At 45.9% G+C, this 13,897-nt stretch overlaps 1 protein-coding gene across 3 annotated transcripts in view; it reads left to right on the top strand.

Moving 5' to 3' along the window:
* Window positions 1-13,897, top strand: part of KIF4A (kinesin family member 4A) — a 102,561-nt gene that overhangs the window by 70,721 nt on the left and 17,943 nt on the right. For all 3 annotated transcript variants that reach the window (XM_083472498.1, XM_083472497.1, XM_083472496.1), the window contains 12 exons: window positions 2,252-2,366; window positions 3,714-3,904; window positions 5,462-5,554; window positions 6,317-6,483; window positions 7,397-7,491; window positions 8,271-8,390; window positions 8,879-9,054; window positions 9,246-9,307; window positions 10,883-11,015; window positions 12,207-12,265; window positions 12,923-13,028; window positions 13,305-13,361. In XM_083472498.1, coding sequence (XP_083328624.1) covers window positions 2,252-2,366; window positions 3,714-3,904; window positions 5,462-5,554; window positions 6,317-6,483; window positions 7,397-7,491; window positions 8,271-8,390; window positions 8,879-9,054; window positions 9,246-9,307; window positions 10,883-11,015; window positions 12,207-12,265; window positions 12,923-13,028; window positions 13,305-13,361 — 1,374 coding nt within the window. The remainder of the gene's footprint in view (window positions 1-2,251; window positions 2,367-3,713; window positions 3,905-5,461; window positions 5,555-6,316; window positions 6,484-7,396; window positions 7,492-8,270; window positions 8,391-8,878; window positions 9,055-9,245; window positions 9,308-10,882; window positions 11,016-12,206; window positions 12,266-12,922; window positions 13,029-13,304; window positions 13,362-13,897) is intronic.

Genomic DNA, 13,897 nt, shown 5'->3' with positions numbered 1-13,897 from the left:
TACAGCTTCCGGGTCATGTGGCCAGCATGACTAAGCCGCTTCTGGCGAACCAGAGCAGCACACGGAAACGGTGTTTACCTTCCCACCGGAGTGGTACCTATTTATCTACTTGCACTTTGACGTGCTTTCGAACTGCTAGGTTGGCAGGAGCAGGGACCGAGCAACGGGAGCTCACCCCATCACGGGGATTCGAACTGCCGACCTTCTGATCAGCAAACCCTAGGCTCTGTGGTTTAACCCACAGCGCCACCCGCGTCCCATTCCGGTTATTGTAGGAGGATGAAATTGCACGTTTATAATGATACATCTCTCCATTGGTAACATGGTACTTTGTCGCTCTGAACTCCTAACAGTTTCTCTGTTACTGGTGCTAACGTGGAGTAACGTCTGATAATGGAACCAATTGAATGTAGAGCAGTCATCAGGTTCCTTTACTTGAAAGGGCGCGCACCACGAGCGATGTTTGATGAGATGAAAGGGACTTATGGGGAGGATGCCCCATTGTATGATGTAGTCAAGCACTGGCATTGTCAATTCAAGTGTGGTCGGACTTCGGTGGAATGGCTCCCATTCCTGGGCAGCCACAGTCTGCCATTAAAGAAGAGACCATCCAACAAGTGGAGGCCGCCATTTTGGAGGATAGCCGCATAATGGTTCGCCAACTAGCTTCAGATGTCAGGATCAGTGTGGGCTCTGTAGAAAAAAAGAATCCATGATCATTTGCACATGGGAAAGGAGTCTGCACGGTGGGTTCCCCGGCTGCTGATGCCTTTCCAGAAACAGGAACGAGTCACATGCTCACTGGCTCTTTTGGCCAGGTGTCACAAAAACCATGATGAGTTCTTCACCAGACTAATTACTCAGGACGAAACACGGGTCCATCATTATGACCCAGAGACTAAATCCCAGTCCAAACAATGGAAGCACTCTGCCTCACCCACCTCCAAAGAAGGCACGTTTCCAACTGTCAGCAGGCAAGGTCATGCTCACGGTCTTTTGGGACCACAGCGGAGTAGTACTGATGGATTTCCTGTCAAAGTGTACCACAATTACCAGGACATATGACGCTTCACTGCTGCAAAAATTGCAGAAGGCCATCAAAATCGAGAGGCGTAGTACACTGACCAAGGGTGTCCGCCTCCTGCAGGATAATGCCCCGGTTCACAACTCGCATGTTGCTCAGACAGAAGCACGGTCCTGTGGCTATGAAATCCTTCCTCACCCCCCTTATTCTCCCAACCTCGCACCATTGGACTTCCACCTCTTTCCAACCATGAAGTTACAGTGGTACCTCGCAAGACGAAAAAGGCGCAAGACGAAAGAGTTTTCCGTTTTTTCAGTCGTTCCGCAAGATGAATTTCCCTATGGGCTTGCTTCGCAAGATGAAACGTCTTGCGAGTTTGCTTCCTTTTTCTTAAAGCCGCTAAGCCGTTAATAGCTGCTAAGCCGTGCTTCGCAAGATGAAAAAACTGCAAGACGAAGAGACTCGCGGAACGGATTAATTTCGTCTTGCGAGGCACCACTGTATTTTTGAAGGGCAAGCTTTTTCCAGACGATGAAATACTGATTTCTGAGGTCAGGTTGTAGCTTCTGATGCAACCTGCCGACTTCTACAGACGAGGTCTCCACAGCTGCATAATGGGATAAGTGTTTGACTCTTGCTGGTAGCTATGTAAAGGTAAAGGGACTCCTGACCATTAGGTCCAGTCGTGACCGACTCTGGGGTTGCAGTGCTCATCTCGCTCTATAGGCCAAGGGAGCCGGCATACAGCTTCCAGGTCATGTGGCCAGCAGGACTAAGCCGCTTCTGGCGAACCAGAGCAGCGCACGGAAACGCCGTTTACCTTCCCGCTGGAGCGGTCCCTATTTATCTACTTGCACTTTGACGTGCTTTCGAACTGCTAGGTTGGAAGGAGCAGGAACCGAGCAACGGGAGCTCACCCCGTCGCGGGGATTCGAACTGCCGACCTTCTGATTGGCAAGTCCTAGGCTCTGTGGTTTAACACACAGTGCCACCTGCGTCCCTGGTAGCTATGTAGAGAAGGACTAATAACTGCCCAGTTTTGTTTGTCTCAGTCCATGGGAAGTATGTCAGGGGAAATCTTTAATGAACGCCCCTCTTATAACTAGCCTAGGAGAGACGGGTGGAGACTCACTCCGCTATAAATGGGACCAGTTCTCAAATCCTCAAGAGCTGATTTTGCTAAGAGGCAAAACCATAGCCCTCACTACTTCTCTTCCTTCCTCACAGGTGGTTCTAGGTAATGACAAAGCATTCACGTATGATTATGTCTTCGACCCGTCCACTGAGCAAGAGGAGGTGTTCAACGCCTGTATTTCTCCCCTTTTAATGGGCATCTTCAAAGGTGAGAGCTGTTAAGGTGGAACGTGTTGGGAACATCTTCAGTAGGAAGTGGCCTGGTGACCTGGAGGAAAGGTGGTGATTAAGTTCTTTGGCCACAAAAAGCTGGCTCGGTTTTAAAAAGTCCTGCATGCCATGCTGGCTGGACAGTAACTTGATACTTGGAAGTGGCATCTTGCTTTACTGGAATGTATTGCGTGGAGCATGTGAGACTGCCGGCACTACAAGGTCAAATCGGGGGGGGAGCTTCTGTCCCACAAGCCTAATTTGCCCACATCAGCCAAGCCTCACTGAGTTGCCCAACTTGAGGTAGCACCCATAGGGTCTTCTTGGTCAGGATCCCATTCAGGCACTGAGCCAAACCAACTTAGTATCTGCAGTGAGGCTGCTCAAACTGTCTTCAGCCCCTGGGACCCGTGAAGATCACAATTTAGTTTTATTTTTGTGTGTGTGTATGTGTGTGTGTTTGTGTAACAGAGTATGAAAAATAAAGAGACTTTCTTCCCTACAAGTTGTAAGAAAGATCATAAAATTGTAAATTAGCTGAGCAGCAGCTGAAAAATGAGCTGGTACTGGAGTTTCAGTAATATGCAGGTCAGGGTGGATTTTATTTAAATCAAATTGATTTAAATCACTAGTCAGTAAGACTTGATTTAAATCATTTTTTTACAGAAAGACTCATTCTTGCTAGTATCATCTTAATATTTATAACCAGAGGAAGGGTTTTATTTCTGGAATAATGAATTTTCAGAGTAGTTTTTATAGTTATATCAAAAATTACTGATTTGGTTATACTATTAGAAATAATTAAGAAATTATTCTGAGGTTTAATAAGTTAACTTTATATTTGGACAACTTTTCTGCTGTACTTTATTGGAAGGGGAAAAAATCATTTCCTTAATAACACTTTAAACAATTTATTTAACTGAAGTAATAACATTATAGCATATGTATCCATGTTTAACTGATGTGGTTAAACGTTTTGTTGTTTTTAAACAGACTGAGTTTTAGCAAACATGAAAAACTTAAAACAAATCCTTATTTCCTGATGAATAGCCTTTGGAACATAATGTAACGTAAATAAAAAAAAATTTTTCCTCCAAAAGCATTTTATTTTAAAAACCCAATTTAAATAAAACAAGCTGATATTTATTTATTTATTTATTTATTTTAATCATTGATTTTTATCCACCCTGATGCAGGCTGATTAGGCTGCCTAGGGATTGAGATATATTCAACTTGCTCCAGTCTGATTCTTGTCCTTGCTGTTGTCAACACGCGAAATACTATTAAGGGGCAGTTGTCGTCCTGGAAATGACCCTCACTTCTTTTTGCGTTCTTAATTCCACAGGATATAATGCCACGGTTTTAGCCTATGGACAGACGGGATCCGGAAAAACCTACTCCATGGGAGGTGCCTACACAGCCGACAAAGAGAACGATCCCACTGTCGGAATCATCCCTCGGGCAATAAAGCTTCTCTTCCAAGAAATGAAAGAGAGGGTGGGGTGGCAGTTCTTCCTGAAAGTCTCTTATTTGGAGGTAAGAGCCATCTATGCTGTCAATATTTTTGTACTTTTAAGAGCAGTTGTAGTGTAGGGCCAAAAATATGCTTCTCCCTCACCTTGAAATCCAAGCCTCAGGGCCAAAATTACTTAAGAATTTTGTTGAGGTTGGGATCAGATGCCTCTGGGCAGGGATGGGCATTTTTTGACCAGTCAAAAAAGATTTGATTGGACAGGCATTTTCTAAAGCATTAGCTTTATTGAAAACAACAACAAAAGACAATCTTTTCATCACCAACAGGCTTGATATCTGCGAATTACTAAAGCAAACTAGTTTAAACTGTTAAATCCATTGATTTCAGTGGGTCTACTCTGCGTGATGGCCGACTAAGTCATGCCCAATGAAGTGAACAGCTTTTTTTAATAAAAAAATTGAAATATTATCAATGTTACGTAAGATTTGTTACCTAAGTGGTTCCACGAACAGCTTTTCTGTTTGGCTTTTATCTTCTAATGCCCGGGTCAGCCTGCACTTCAAAACTGACTTAGAATTTATAATATTATTTGTTGTTGTTCTGTTATAGTACAACTGTTTTTAGAGGTAGAAACAGGCTGATTGTGATCATAAGGCCAAAGGCCTGTCCAGTTCAACATCCCTGACCAGACGCCTTTGGGAAGTCCATAAACTGGAGTAGAGGGCAGTGGCCTTTTTCTGCTGTTTCCCCCCAGTGTCTGGTATTCTGAGACTCAGTGCCTTTGATATGCTGAAGCAGCATGTAGACAGAATCATAGAATGGTTGAGTTGGAAGGGAGCCTGGTGGTCATCTATTCCACCCCCTTTGCAATGCAGGAATATGCAGCTGTTGCATAATAGTAGCTATTATCCTCTATGACTTAAAGTAGTATCAGATGTTTAAGTGTCAGTTGACCCTACCTTTAGATGGCCTTTTTAAAGAAAGTTTAATTTTTTTCTGTCTGTTTCAGCATACTGTGTTGCTGAAAATGTGCTTGTGGCTCCATAAACTGGCTCGGGTTGCTGTGCTGAACCTTTGCTATGAATCTTTGCTATAGATTGTAGTTGAGCTTAACACTCCCATTAATAATAACAATAATAGTTTATTATTCATACCCCGCCCATCGGGCTGGGTTTCCCCAGCCACTCTGGGCGGCTTCCAACAAAACACTAAAATACAATAACCTATTAAAAATTAAGAGCTTCCCTGAACAGGGCTGCCTTCAGATGTCTTCTAAAAGTTTGGTAGTTATTTTTCTCTTTGACATCTGGTGGGAGGGCGTTCCACAGGGCGGGTGCCACTACCGAGAAGGCCCTCTGCCTGGTTCCCTGTAACTTGGCTTCTCGCAATGAGGGAACCGCCAGAAGGCACTCAGCGCTGAGCCTCAGTGTCCGAGCAGAACGATGGAGGTGGGGACGCTCCTTCAGGTATACTGGACCGAGGCCCTTCCCGGTTCCCTTGCAAAGCTGTGACTTCCAAGGGGTTTAGGGCAGGAATACAAAAGCTGTGGCAATTCTATTCTGTTTGGCTTTTGAGATGTGTCAAACCTCTCTTCCAATCTGCTATCTTTTCTTCCTCAGATCTATAATGAAGACATCCTAGACCTCTTGGCACCAGCCAAAGAGCGGACAGCTCAAATCAGCATCCGTGAAGACCCCAAGGAAGGCATAAAGGTGGAGTCCCTGCCAGGATTTGATATTTTTATAGAACAGGGTATAGCATGTCATAGAGGCAAGGCTGGTAGTGTCAAATAGATCCTGCCTTGTTCTGTGGCAGACACATGAAAGCTTTTTTGTTGGGGGGGGGAGAAATCTGATTGAAATAACCATTCAATTTAACTTTTAGCTTTACTGTGTGTCAGCTAAGCAGTCTCAACAACCCTCTGGCTCATGAGGAGACCCTCTCCAGAGCCTGAAGAGGTCGTCTTCGGGCTCTGTGGAGGGTCTCCTCCTGAGCAAGGAGGACTCTCCAGGATGTTCCCCATTTTATGTGATTTCATGTTTGCACGCAGTGGGGAGTCACCTGTACACTCACTAGTCAGGGCCTCAAACAGGGCCTTTCCAGTCCTATCTGGAGATGGAGGAGACGGAACCTTCCTTTTCAAGTCAGGCCAATGACCTGCCTTGTTCTTTTTCCCAAAGAGAAGGGATCTGTCCTCCTACTCCATACACTGCCGGGCATGCCAAACAGCTAATTTAGCCTATGAATTCCCATAACAGACTCCTTTATCCAGAGGATGGCTAGGGTGAAGCTTCACTTCTGGGAGCTTGAACACAGGCTAGCAGTGGTCTGATTGCTCCAGATGGTCCCGATTACGTCTGGACACAGAAAACACCCGTAACAAAAGCTTGGTAGGATTTTTTAAGAAAGATGCTGTTGATGAAGCGAAGGGAGGCGGAAAAAACATTTCCTCCCCATTTTCTCTCTTGATACAGATTGTGGGGCTCACTGAGCACGTGGTGCATTCTGCTCAAGAGACCACCCTGTGCCTGGAGCAGGGGAACAACTCCCGAACGGTGGCTGCCACGGCTATGAACACCCAGTCATCACGCTCTCACGCCATCTTCACCATGACCATTGAACAGAAAAGCAAGGGTGACGCGTAAGCAAAAGTGTTCAGACTGTTAGGATATAGTTCCATTCCACCTTAAAAGGGTACAGGCATGACGTTTGTGTATCACGTGCCTGTTTACTTCCAGCTCTCGCTGGGAACCTCCGTTGTATATTGCTTTTGCTATGCAGCTGTTTATCCGGAGACGAAGGGATGCAGACACATTTTCTTTTGTCGCTAAACTATGCAGAATAAAAGCTGTATATAAAGCCTACATCTGCCTGTTCTCTTAAAAGCAAGGTCCATTGAAGGAAGGTTTGGGTTTTGCTGCCCGTGAGTGTGTGTTTTAGCACCTTGAGACTGTGCTTAAGGGAGGGTGCCTTGCTTCAAGACGGATGAGGGCAGAAGAAGTGGAAGTCAATAAATGTTTAAGGAGAGCTCTTGGCGTATTCGAAATGGTGCCTATCGAACAACTATATCACGGGAGGATGGAGCAAACTTGTTTTCTCTTCCTGGAGGATAAAACCTCCAGGAATGGCTTCAGATTACAAAAAAGGAGATTCAGACTAAACATCAGGAAGAACTTTCTGACAGTAAGAGCTGTCTGACAGTGGAACAGGCTCTTGCTAGAGGTGGTGGACTCTCCTTCCTTGGAGGTTTTTAAGCAGAGGTTGCATGGTGATCTGTCATGTGTGAGCTAGCTGAGATTCCCGCATGGCAAGGGGGTTGGACTAGATTACTCGTGGGGGTCCCTTCAGACTCTACAGTTCTATGATTCTCTGATTCCCCAGCCTAGTGCCTACCAGATGCTTTGGACTGCAGCAGCTGTGCTGGCTGGGGCTGATGGGAGCTTTAGCCCCAAACATCTGGAGGGCAGCAGGTTGGGGAAAGCTGGATTCTTGTTACAGCCTCAGGGGTTTTTATTCATTGCTCTGTGAGTGAAATGCTCCTACCTCTGACTTAGGAACACCAGTTTTTGTTCCAAGCTGCACCTCGTAGACCTTGCTGGTTCAGAAAGGCAAAAGAAGACCAAAGCAGAAGGAGATCGACTTCGGGAAGGTGAGTAGTAAAAATTTCTGATGGCATGTTAAGTTTGTCCCCGTGGTGGATTGTGATCTGTTCTGTGTTAGAAATCCTCGCTTCAAAGGGACCTTGTTTTTAGAAATAGCTGTTCAGGCCTGCCTAATTTAAGACCAATGGTTTATATGGCCCCCTCCTCCTCCTCCTTCACTCTCTAAGCTACCATCTCAAGGCAATTTACACATAAGATAATTAAAACAGCTAAGAACACAAAAACAATACATTTAAAGCAAGATGAAAACTCTAATTAGTCGTCAGTAATGGTAAATTTATCCAGCTGGGTAAATCTGTGAACAAAAATATAGTATATGCATAAAATTTGTCATCCTCGTCTATTAATTGGTTTAGAGTCAGTATACCCACATCCATACAATTGCCCCATACAACCATTTTTCCATGGTTGTTAGAGTAGGATTTCCACACAGAGTCAGTTTAACGTGGAAGAATTGGTCAAATATTTTTTTATTATCCAATACGTTCCATAACTTTCTAACTGACAAGATTGATTCAAGAGAATCCTGGGTTTTAATATATTTTGATCCTAATGCTGTCCATTCAGATAAAGGAGCTATATATGTATAGTCTAGGATTGCTGAATTTGGAAAATTATCCCTAATTTTGGGTTTTCAGTGTCAAGTATTTGACAGTAAATAAGCTTCACAATATGGTTCCGGAACGGTTCCTTTGAACTCTACAATTCTAAAAGTGTTGATCTCAGCTCTCCATCTCTTCCCCCTTTTGCGTGTTTGCATGTTTAGGTATCAACATCAACAAAGGACTTCTCTGCCTGGGGAATGTCATCAGTGCTCTTGGAGAGGAAAGCAAGAAGGGCAATTTTGTCCCTTATAGGGACTCTAAGTTAACACGCCTTTTGCAAGGTAAGTGTGGGAGCCAAAAAGTCCAGGGAATCATCTTGTGCCTCTGGAAACCTTTCATCTCCCAAAAGTGGTGGGTTTTTTTTAACCTAAAGTAAAGGTAAAGGAACCCCTGACCATTAGGTCCAGTCGTGACCGACTCTGGGGTTGCGGCGCTCATCTCGCTCTATTGGCCGAGGGAGCCGGCGTACAGCTTCCTGTGGCCAGCATGTGGCCAGCATGACTAAGCCGCTTCTGGCGAACCAGAGCAGCACACAGAAACGCTGTTTACTTTCCCGCCAGAGCGGTACCTATTTATCTACTTGCACTTTGACATGCTTTCGAACTGCCAGGTTGGCAGGAGCAGGGACCGAACAACGGGAGCTCACCCCGTCGCGGGGATTCGAACCGCCAACCTTCTGATTGGCAAGTCCTAGGCTCTGTGGTTTAACCCACAGCACCACCCACGTCCCCTTTTTACCTAAACAGTCGCCCTATTTTTCTCCCTTCAGATTCCTTGGGAGGCAATAGCCACACCTTGATGGTGGCCTGTGTGAGCCCAGCAGATTCGAACCTCGAGGAGACTTTGAATACCCTTCGATATGCTGACAGGGCCAGAAAAATTAAGAACAAGCCGGTAGTGAATATTGACCCTCAGGCAGCAGAGATCGGCCGGCTAAAGCTGCAGGTGTGTCTGTGGGCTACTAGATTTGGAGGGGCGGCAGAGGAGTTGGCTGCAGAGATGTGGGTGGTGGTGGGGTTGTGAGCCGAAGATGCAGGCCAGTATTGATGCTTACTTGAAAGAGCTGCCACAGAACCACAGGCTGAATTTTCTGATGGGTGAGAAACAGTTAAAAGTAGCCATTTTCTCTCCTTCAGGTTCAACAGCTGCAGGTCTTACTGCTGCAGGCTCATGGAGGGACGCTTCCTGTGTCTATTGGGTGAGGACTGCTGGCCAACAACACATGTGACACTCACTCTTCAGCGCTAAAGGCAGCCTGTACTTTTTCATAAACGTTCATTACTGCAGACCTAACCAATGAAGGCACTGGTGCAGAGATCTCCGCAAACATAATTGGCAAAGCTTTGTCTGGCCTCGAGGCTTGAATTGATGAGATGCACTTGGAAAACTGCTGCCCTATTTAAGAGAGCGTTGAAAGTTAATACGTTGCCAAGACTAAACATCCAAACGCTGCCTGACTTTGAATTTTTTGACTGCAGGATGTGTCACTCCTTCTTTAGCATATAAATCTAATTAACAGAATTCTGGATACAAATCCAGGTCTGGTGCTGCTGCCTTTTCTGTCTTTCTCAGGCTCCTCTTATTCTTCCTCTTGCTTCAAGCCTGCTTAGCATCTGGCTTTCTGTCAAAACCCCATTCTCTAAAAACATGCCTGAAAACCTGCTCTTCCTGAGCCACTGCAAGCCTTCCCTCTTCTGTGGCTCCTTGTAAGTTGGCCCATACTTTTTTCTTTTTCTTCTTTGTTTTATTTGCCTGCACTTATTGCTGTCCCATTGGGGTGATTTGAGTGGTCCATTTTCCATGCAAGGCTCCCTCTCTTTCATAGAAAACACACAATGCTGTACCCACAAGAACTACATGAAAAGGACTGTCTTAGCTAGCCAACACAAATTTGCACGCTTGTCTAACATCCTGCCCGTCTGAGCAGGTAGGATTAGGCAGGGTGTGTGTGTTTCGTTCCTCTGACGTCATTGTGCCATTTAGAGGCATCAGAAATGCTTTCAAGTCCCAGTGCAAATCTGGGGACAAGAATCTCAGCTCCCTTCCAGTTTGGGGCTGGGAACAAGGGGATTGCCTTTTGTTTGTTTTCTATAGAAAAATACATCTATGCTGCAATTTCATTAAAAAAATTCAAAGCATCTTACACCTTATATATGTGTGTGTGCGTGCAATAAAAGCGACACAAGATTTAAAAATGAACACCACAAGCTAACAGTTACAGAAAGTGTTTTTCTTAATGTTCTGCGTAAGCCTGAAGGCATAGAAAAGTTTAAAGCAAACAGTTAATATAGAAAATGCCTGCAGCTGCGCTGCTTTGATTTGGAAATGCATGGAAAGCAGAGAGATGATTATTTCCAAGTGTGTCTAAAGCCTGGGCAGAGCCCACTCTGAAGATATTGTGGCAAGGTGGCAATTTCTGAACCCCCACGTCAATCCTGTTTATGCACTGCCCGGAAGGGGGTTATTCTGCAGTTTTGAGAATAATGGAGGAGAAAACTTCTAGTGTGTTCTTCTGTGGCATGAAATAATCTTTAACTCATATTTAAGATACTTTTTCTAGCAGTGTAGCCCTGTCCTTCCTTGGATTTACTTTTAACTCACCCTTCCAGGAATCTGGGCTCTTTTTTTTCTTCTTGAATGAGATAAATCTTCCTTAGTGTGCCGGATGCAGGCAGATGACTAGCCAATAAACCACCTAGAGGCTTTATTACAACTGAGCGGTATATGAATTTCGTTAAATAAATAAATGAATGCTTCCTGCTTAAACTTCCAGTGGTGAGCCCTCGGAAAACCTGCAATCTCTGATGGAGAAAAATCACTCCCTCACGGAGGAAAATGAAAAACTAAGCCGCGGCCTCAGTGAAGCAGCTGGCCAGCTTGCCCAGATGCTGGAAAGAATCATTGTGGTAAGGCCTCAGATATTTGGGGGGTGGGGTGGCTGGTGGCGGTGAGACCTTTTTGTGGCATAGGCATGACTTCCCATCAGTGAGTTCAGAAAGAGGGCTATTCTGTTGCCAAAAATGCAATCTTGTGACTTCATTTAAGAGTTTAGGAATTATTTTTTAAATGCAGTGGTGTGAGTGATTATTGAAATTCCTGGCTGGTTTTTATGTACAGTGGTACCTTGGGTTACGTACGCTTCAGGTTACAGACTCCGCTAACCCAGAAGTAGTACCTTGGGTTAAAAATGTTGCTTCAGGATGAGAACAGAAATCGTGCTCCGCCGGCACGGTGGCAGCAGGAGGCCCCATTAGCTAAAGTGGTGCTTCAGGTTAAGAACTGACCTCCGGAACGAATTAAGTACTTAACTCGAAGGACCACTGTACAGGTGACAACCATTTTGTGTGGGGGTCCCGTTCCTGGCCCCCGTTCTTCCCTCTTCGGGTGCATTTGCACATGCCTAAAATGGTCGCTGTCTGTACTCATTGGAACATATTGTAACGTGAGATCTACTCAGAGTTAGACCCATACTTATTACTGCTTAAATCAGTGTGGTGTAGTGGTTGGAGCAGGCTTCCTCAAACTCGGCCCTCCAAATGTTTTTGAGACTACAATTCCCATCATCCCTGCCCACTGGTCCTGTGAGCTGGGGATCATGGGAGTTGTAGGCCAAAACCACCTGTAGGCCAAGTTTGAGAAAGCAAACTTAGAGTGTCAGATTAGGACCTGGGAGACCAAAGTTCAAATCCTTACTCAGCCATGAAGTTCAATGGGTGACCTTGGGGGCCAGCCACTGCCTCTCAGCCAAATCTACTTCACAGGCCTGTTTGGGGGATTAAATGAGGGCAGAACCACGTATGCCACCTTGAGCTTGGAGGAAAAAATGGGATACCAATGCAACAAACTAAACAAGAATAGATTTAGTTGACTGAGCCCAACTCTGAACTGCAACCACCTGGAGCCAAATACGCCACCTGGCCACCACCTCCTAAGCCAGCTGTTTTCAACCTGGTGCCCTCCAGAGGTTTCTCAACTCCCATCTCCCATCATGCCCTGCCAGCATTGCTAGTGGTTGAGGACGATGGAGTTGTAGTCACATCCTTTGGTTTAATTCAAAACTATCCCATGACGCACAACCGGCTTCCCACTTTCTGCAGACGGAGCAGCAGAACGAAAAGATCAGCACAAAGGTGGAAGAGCTCCAGAAACATGATGCGTAAGTAGTTGTTCTCTGTGCACGCTCTTAGCTGTTCAAAATGCAGACCGATTGCTCATGGGGCTGGCTACGTCTAAAATACAGGAAGTGAGACTGGTGGGCTGCTTTGAAAGGGCACTTTTGGGCATGAGTATGGGACGTGGGTGGCGCTGTGGGTTAAACCACAGAGCCTAGGACTTGCCGATCAGAAGGTTGGGGGTTCGAATCCCCGCGACGGGGTGAGCTCCCGTTGCTCGGTCCCTGCTCCTGCCAACCTAGCAGTTCGAAAGCACATCAAAGTGCAAGTAGATAAATAGGTACCGCTCCGGCGGGAAGGTAAATGGCGTTTCTGTGCGCTGCTCTGGTTCGCCAGAAGCGGCTTAGTCATGCTGGCCTCACGACCTGGAAGCTGTATGCCGGCTCCCTCGGCCAATAAAGCGAGATGAGCGCCGCAACACCAGAGTCGGTCACGACTGGGCCTAATGGTCAGGGGTCCCTTTACCTTTACCTTTATGGGCAGCAAAAGTAAAAACAGGTGTTGCATTATGAGGTAGGAGGAATAAATAAATAATCCACGTGTAGGTCAGTTAGAGCAGGATGAGTCTATTCAATCAAGCATCTGCATGGCATAAAACTAACACCAACTCGTGAGTAAGTTCTTCTGTGACTGGATTTCAGGCTGAAACTCGACCTGCAGAAGCTGCTGGAGGCTCTGGAGGATCAAGAACTGAAAGAGCACGTGGAACTAATTCGCCACCTGCAGCAAGTAATCGCCCAGTTTCTGGTAAGGATCCCTTTGGGGACACGAGGACGTTTCATTGTTGATGGAACCCGCTGCTTCTGCTGCCTTTCCCAAATTTGGGGAATAAGCAAGAAGCATTCAAGACATTCTGTGTTGGTGGCTTCCAGAGAAGTTCAAAAGTAGACCAAGCAGCTCCTTTTTGTTTGGGGTGAGATCTTGCTGGTGTTTGCAGCATGTAACATTTCAAACTGCACAGAGCATTTGGCAGACCTTAGGACTGTCTTGTGGCGCCAGGCAAACCTTGTGTGTTCTCCGCAGAGTGAAACCCCTGCTGGCGTTACGGACATGGACACATCTGATCAAGACTCCAGCGCTGTAAGTAAGAGGCCTCCTGACTTGATGCGAATCCTGTGTGTACTTTTCAATGCATAGCTAGAGGTTTCTTGGCAACAGGACCCCAGCTACAATAAGGGACTGATGGAAGCAACACCTTTATTTAGAAGATTTTGTTGTTGTTTAGTTGTTTAGTCGTGTCCGACTCTTCGTGACCCCCTGGACCAGAGCACGCCAGGCACTCCTGTCTTCCACTGCCTCCCGCAGTTTGGTCAAACTCATGCTGGTAGCTTCGAGAACACTGTCAAACCATCTTGTCCTCTGTCGTCCCCTTCTCCTTGTGCCCTCCATCTTTCCCAACATCAGGGTCTTTTCCAGGGAGTCTTCTTCTCTTCTCACGAGGGGGCCAAAGTCTTGGAGCCTCAGCTTCAGGATCTGTCCTTCCAGTGAGCACTCAGGGCTGATTTCCTTCAGAATGGAGAGGTTGGATCTTCTTGCAGTCCATGGGACTCTCAAGAGTCTCCTCCAACACCATAATTCAAAAACATCAATTCTTTGGTGATCAGCCTTCTTTATGG

This window comes from Podarcis liolepis, assembly GCF_965112155.1.
Source record: "Podarcis liolepis genome assembly, chromosome: 13".
Taxonomy (NCBI): domain Eukaryota; kingdom Metazoa; phylum Chordata; class Lepidosauria; order Squamata; family Lacertidae; genus Podarcis; species Podarcis liolepis.
The sequence above is the reverse complement of the archived record's forward strand: the minus strand, read 5'-3'. Positions and strand labels throughout refer to the sequence as shown.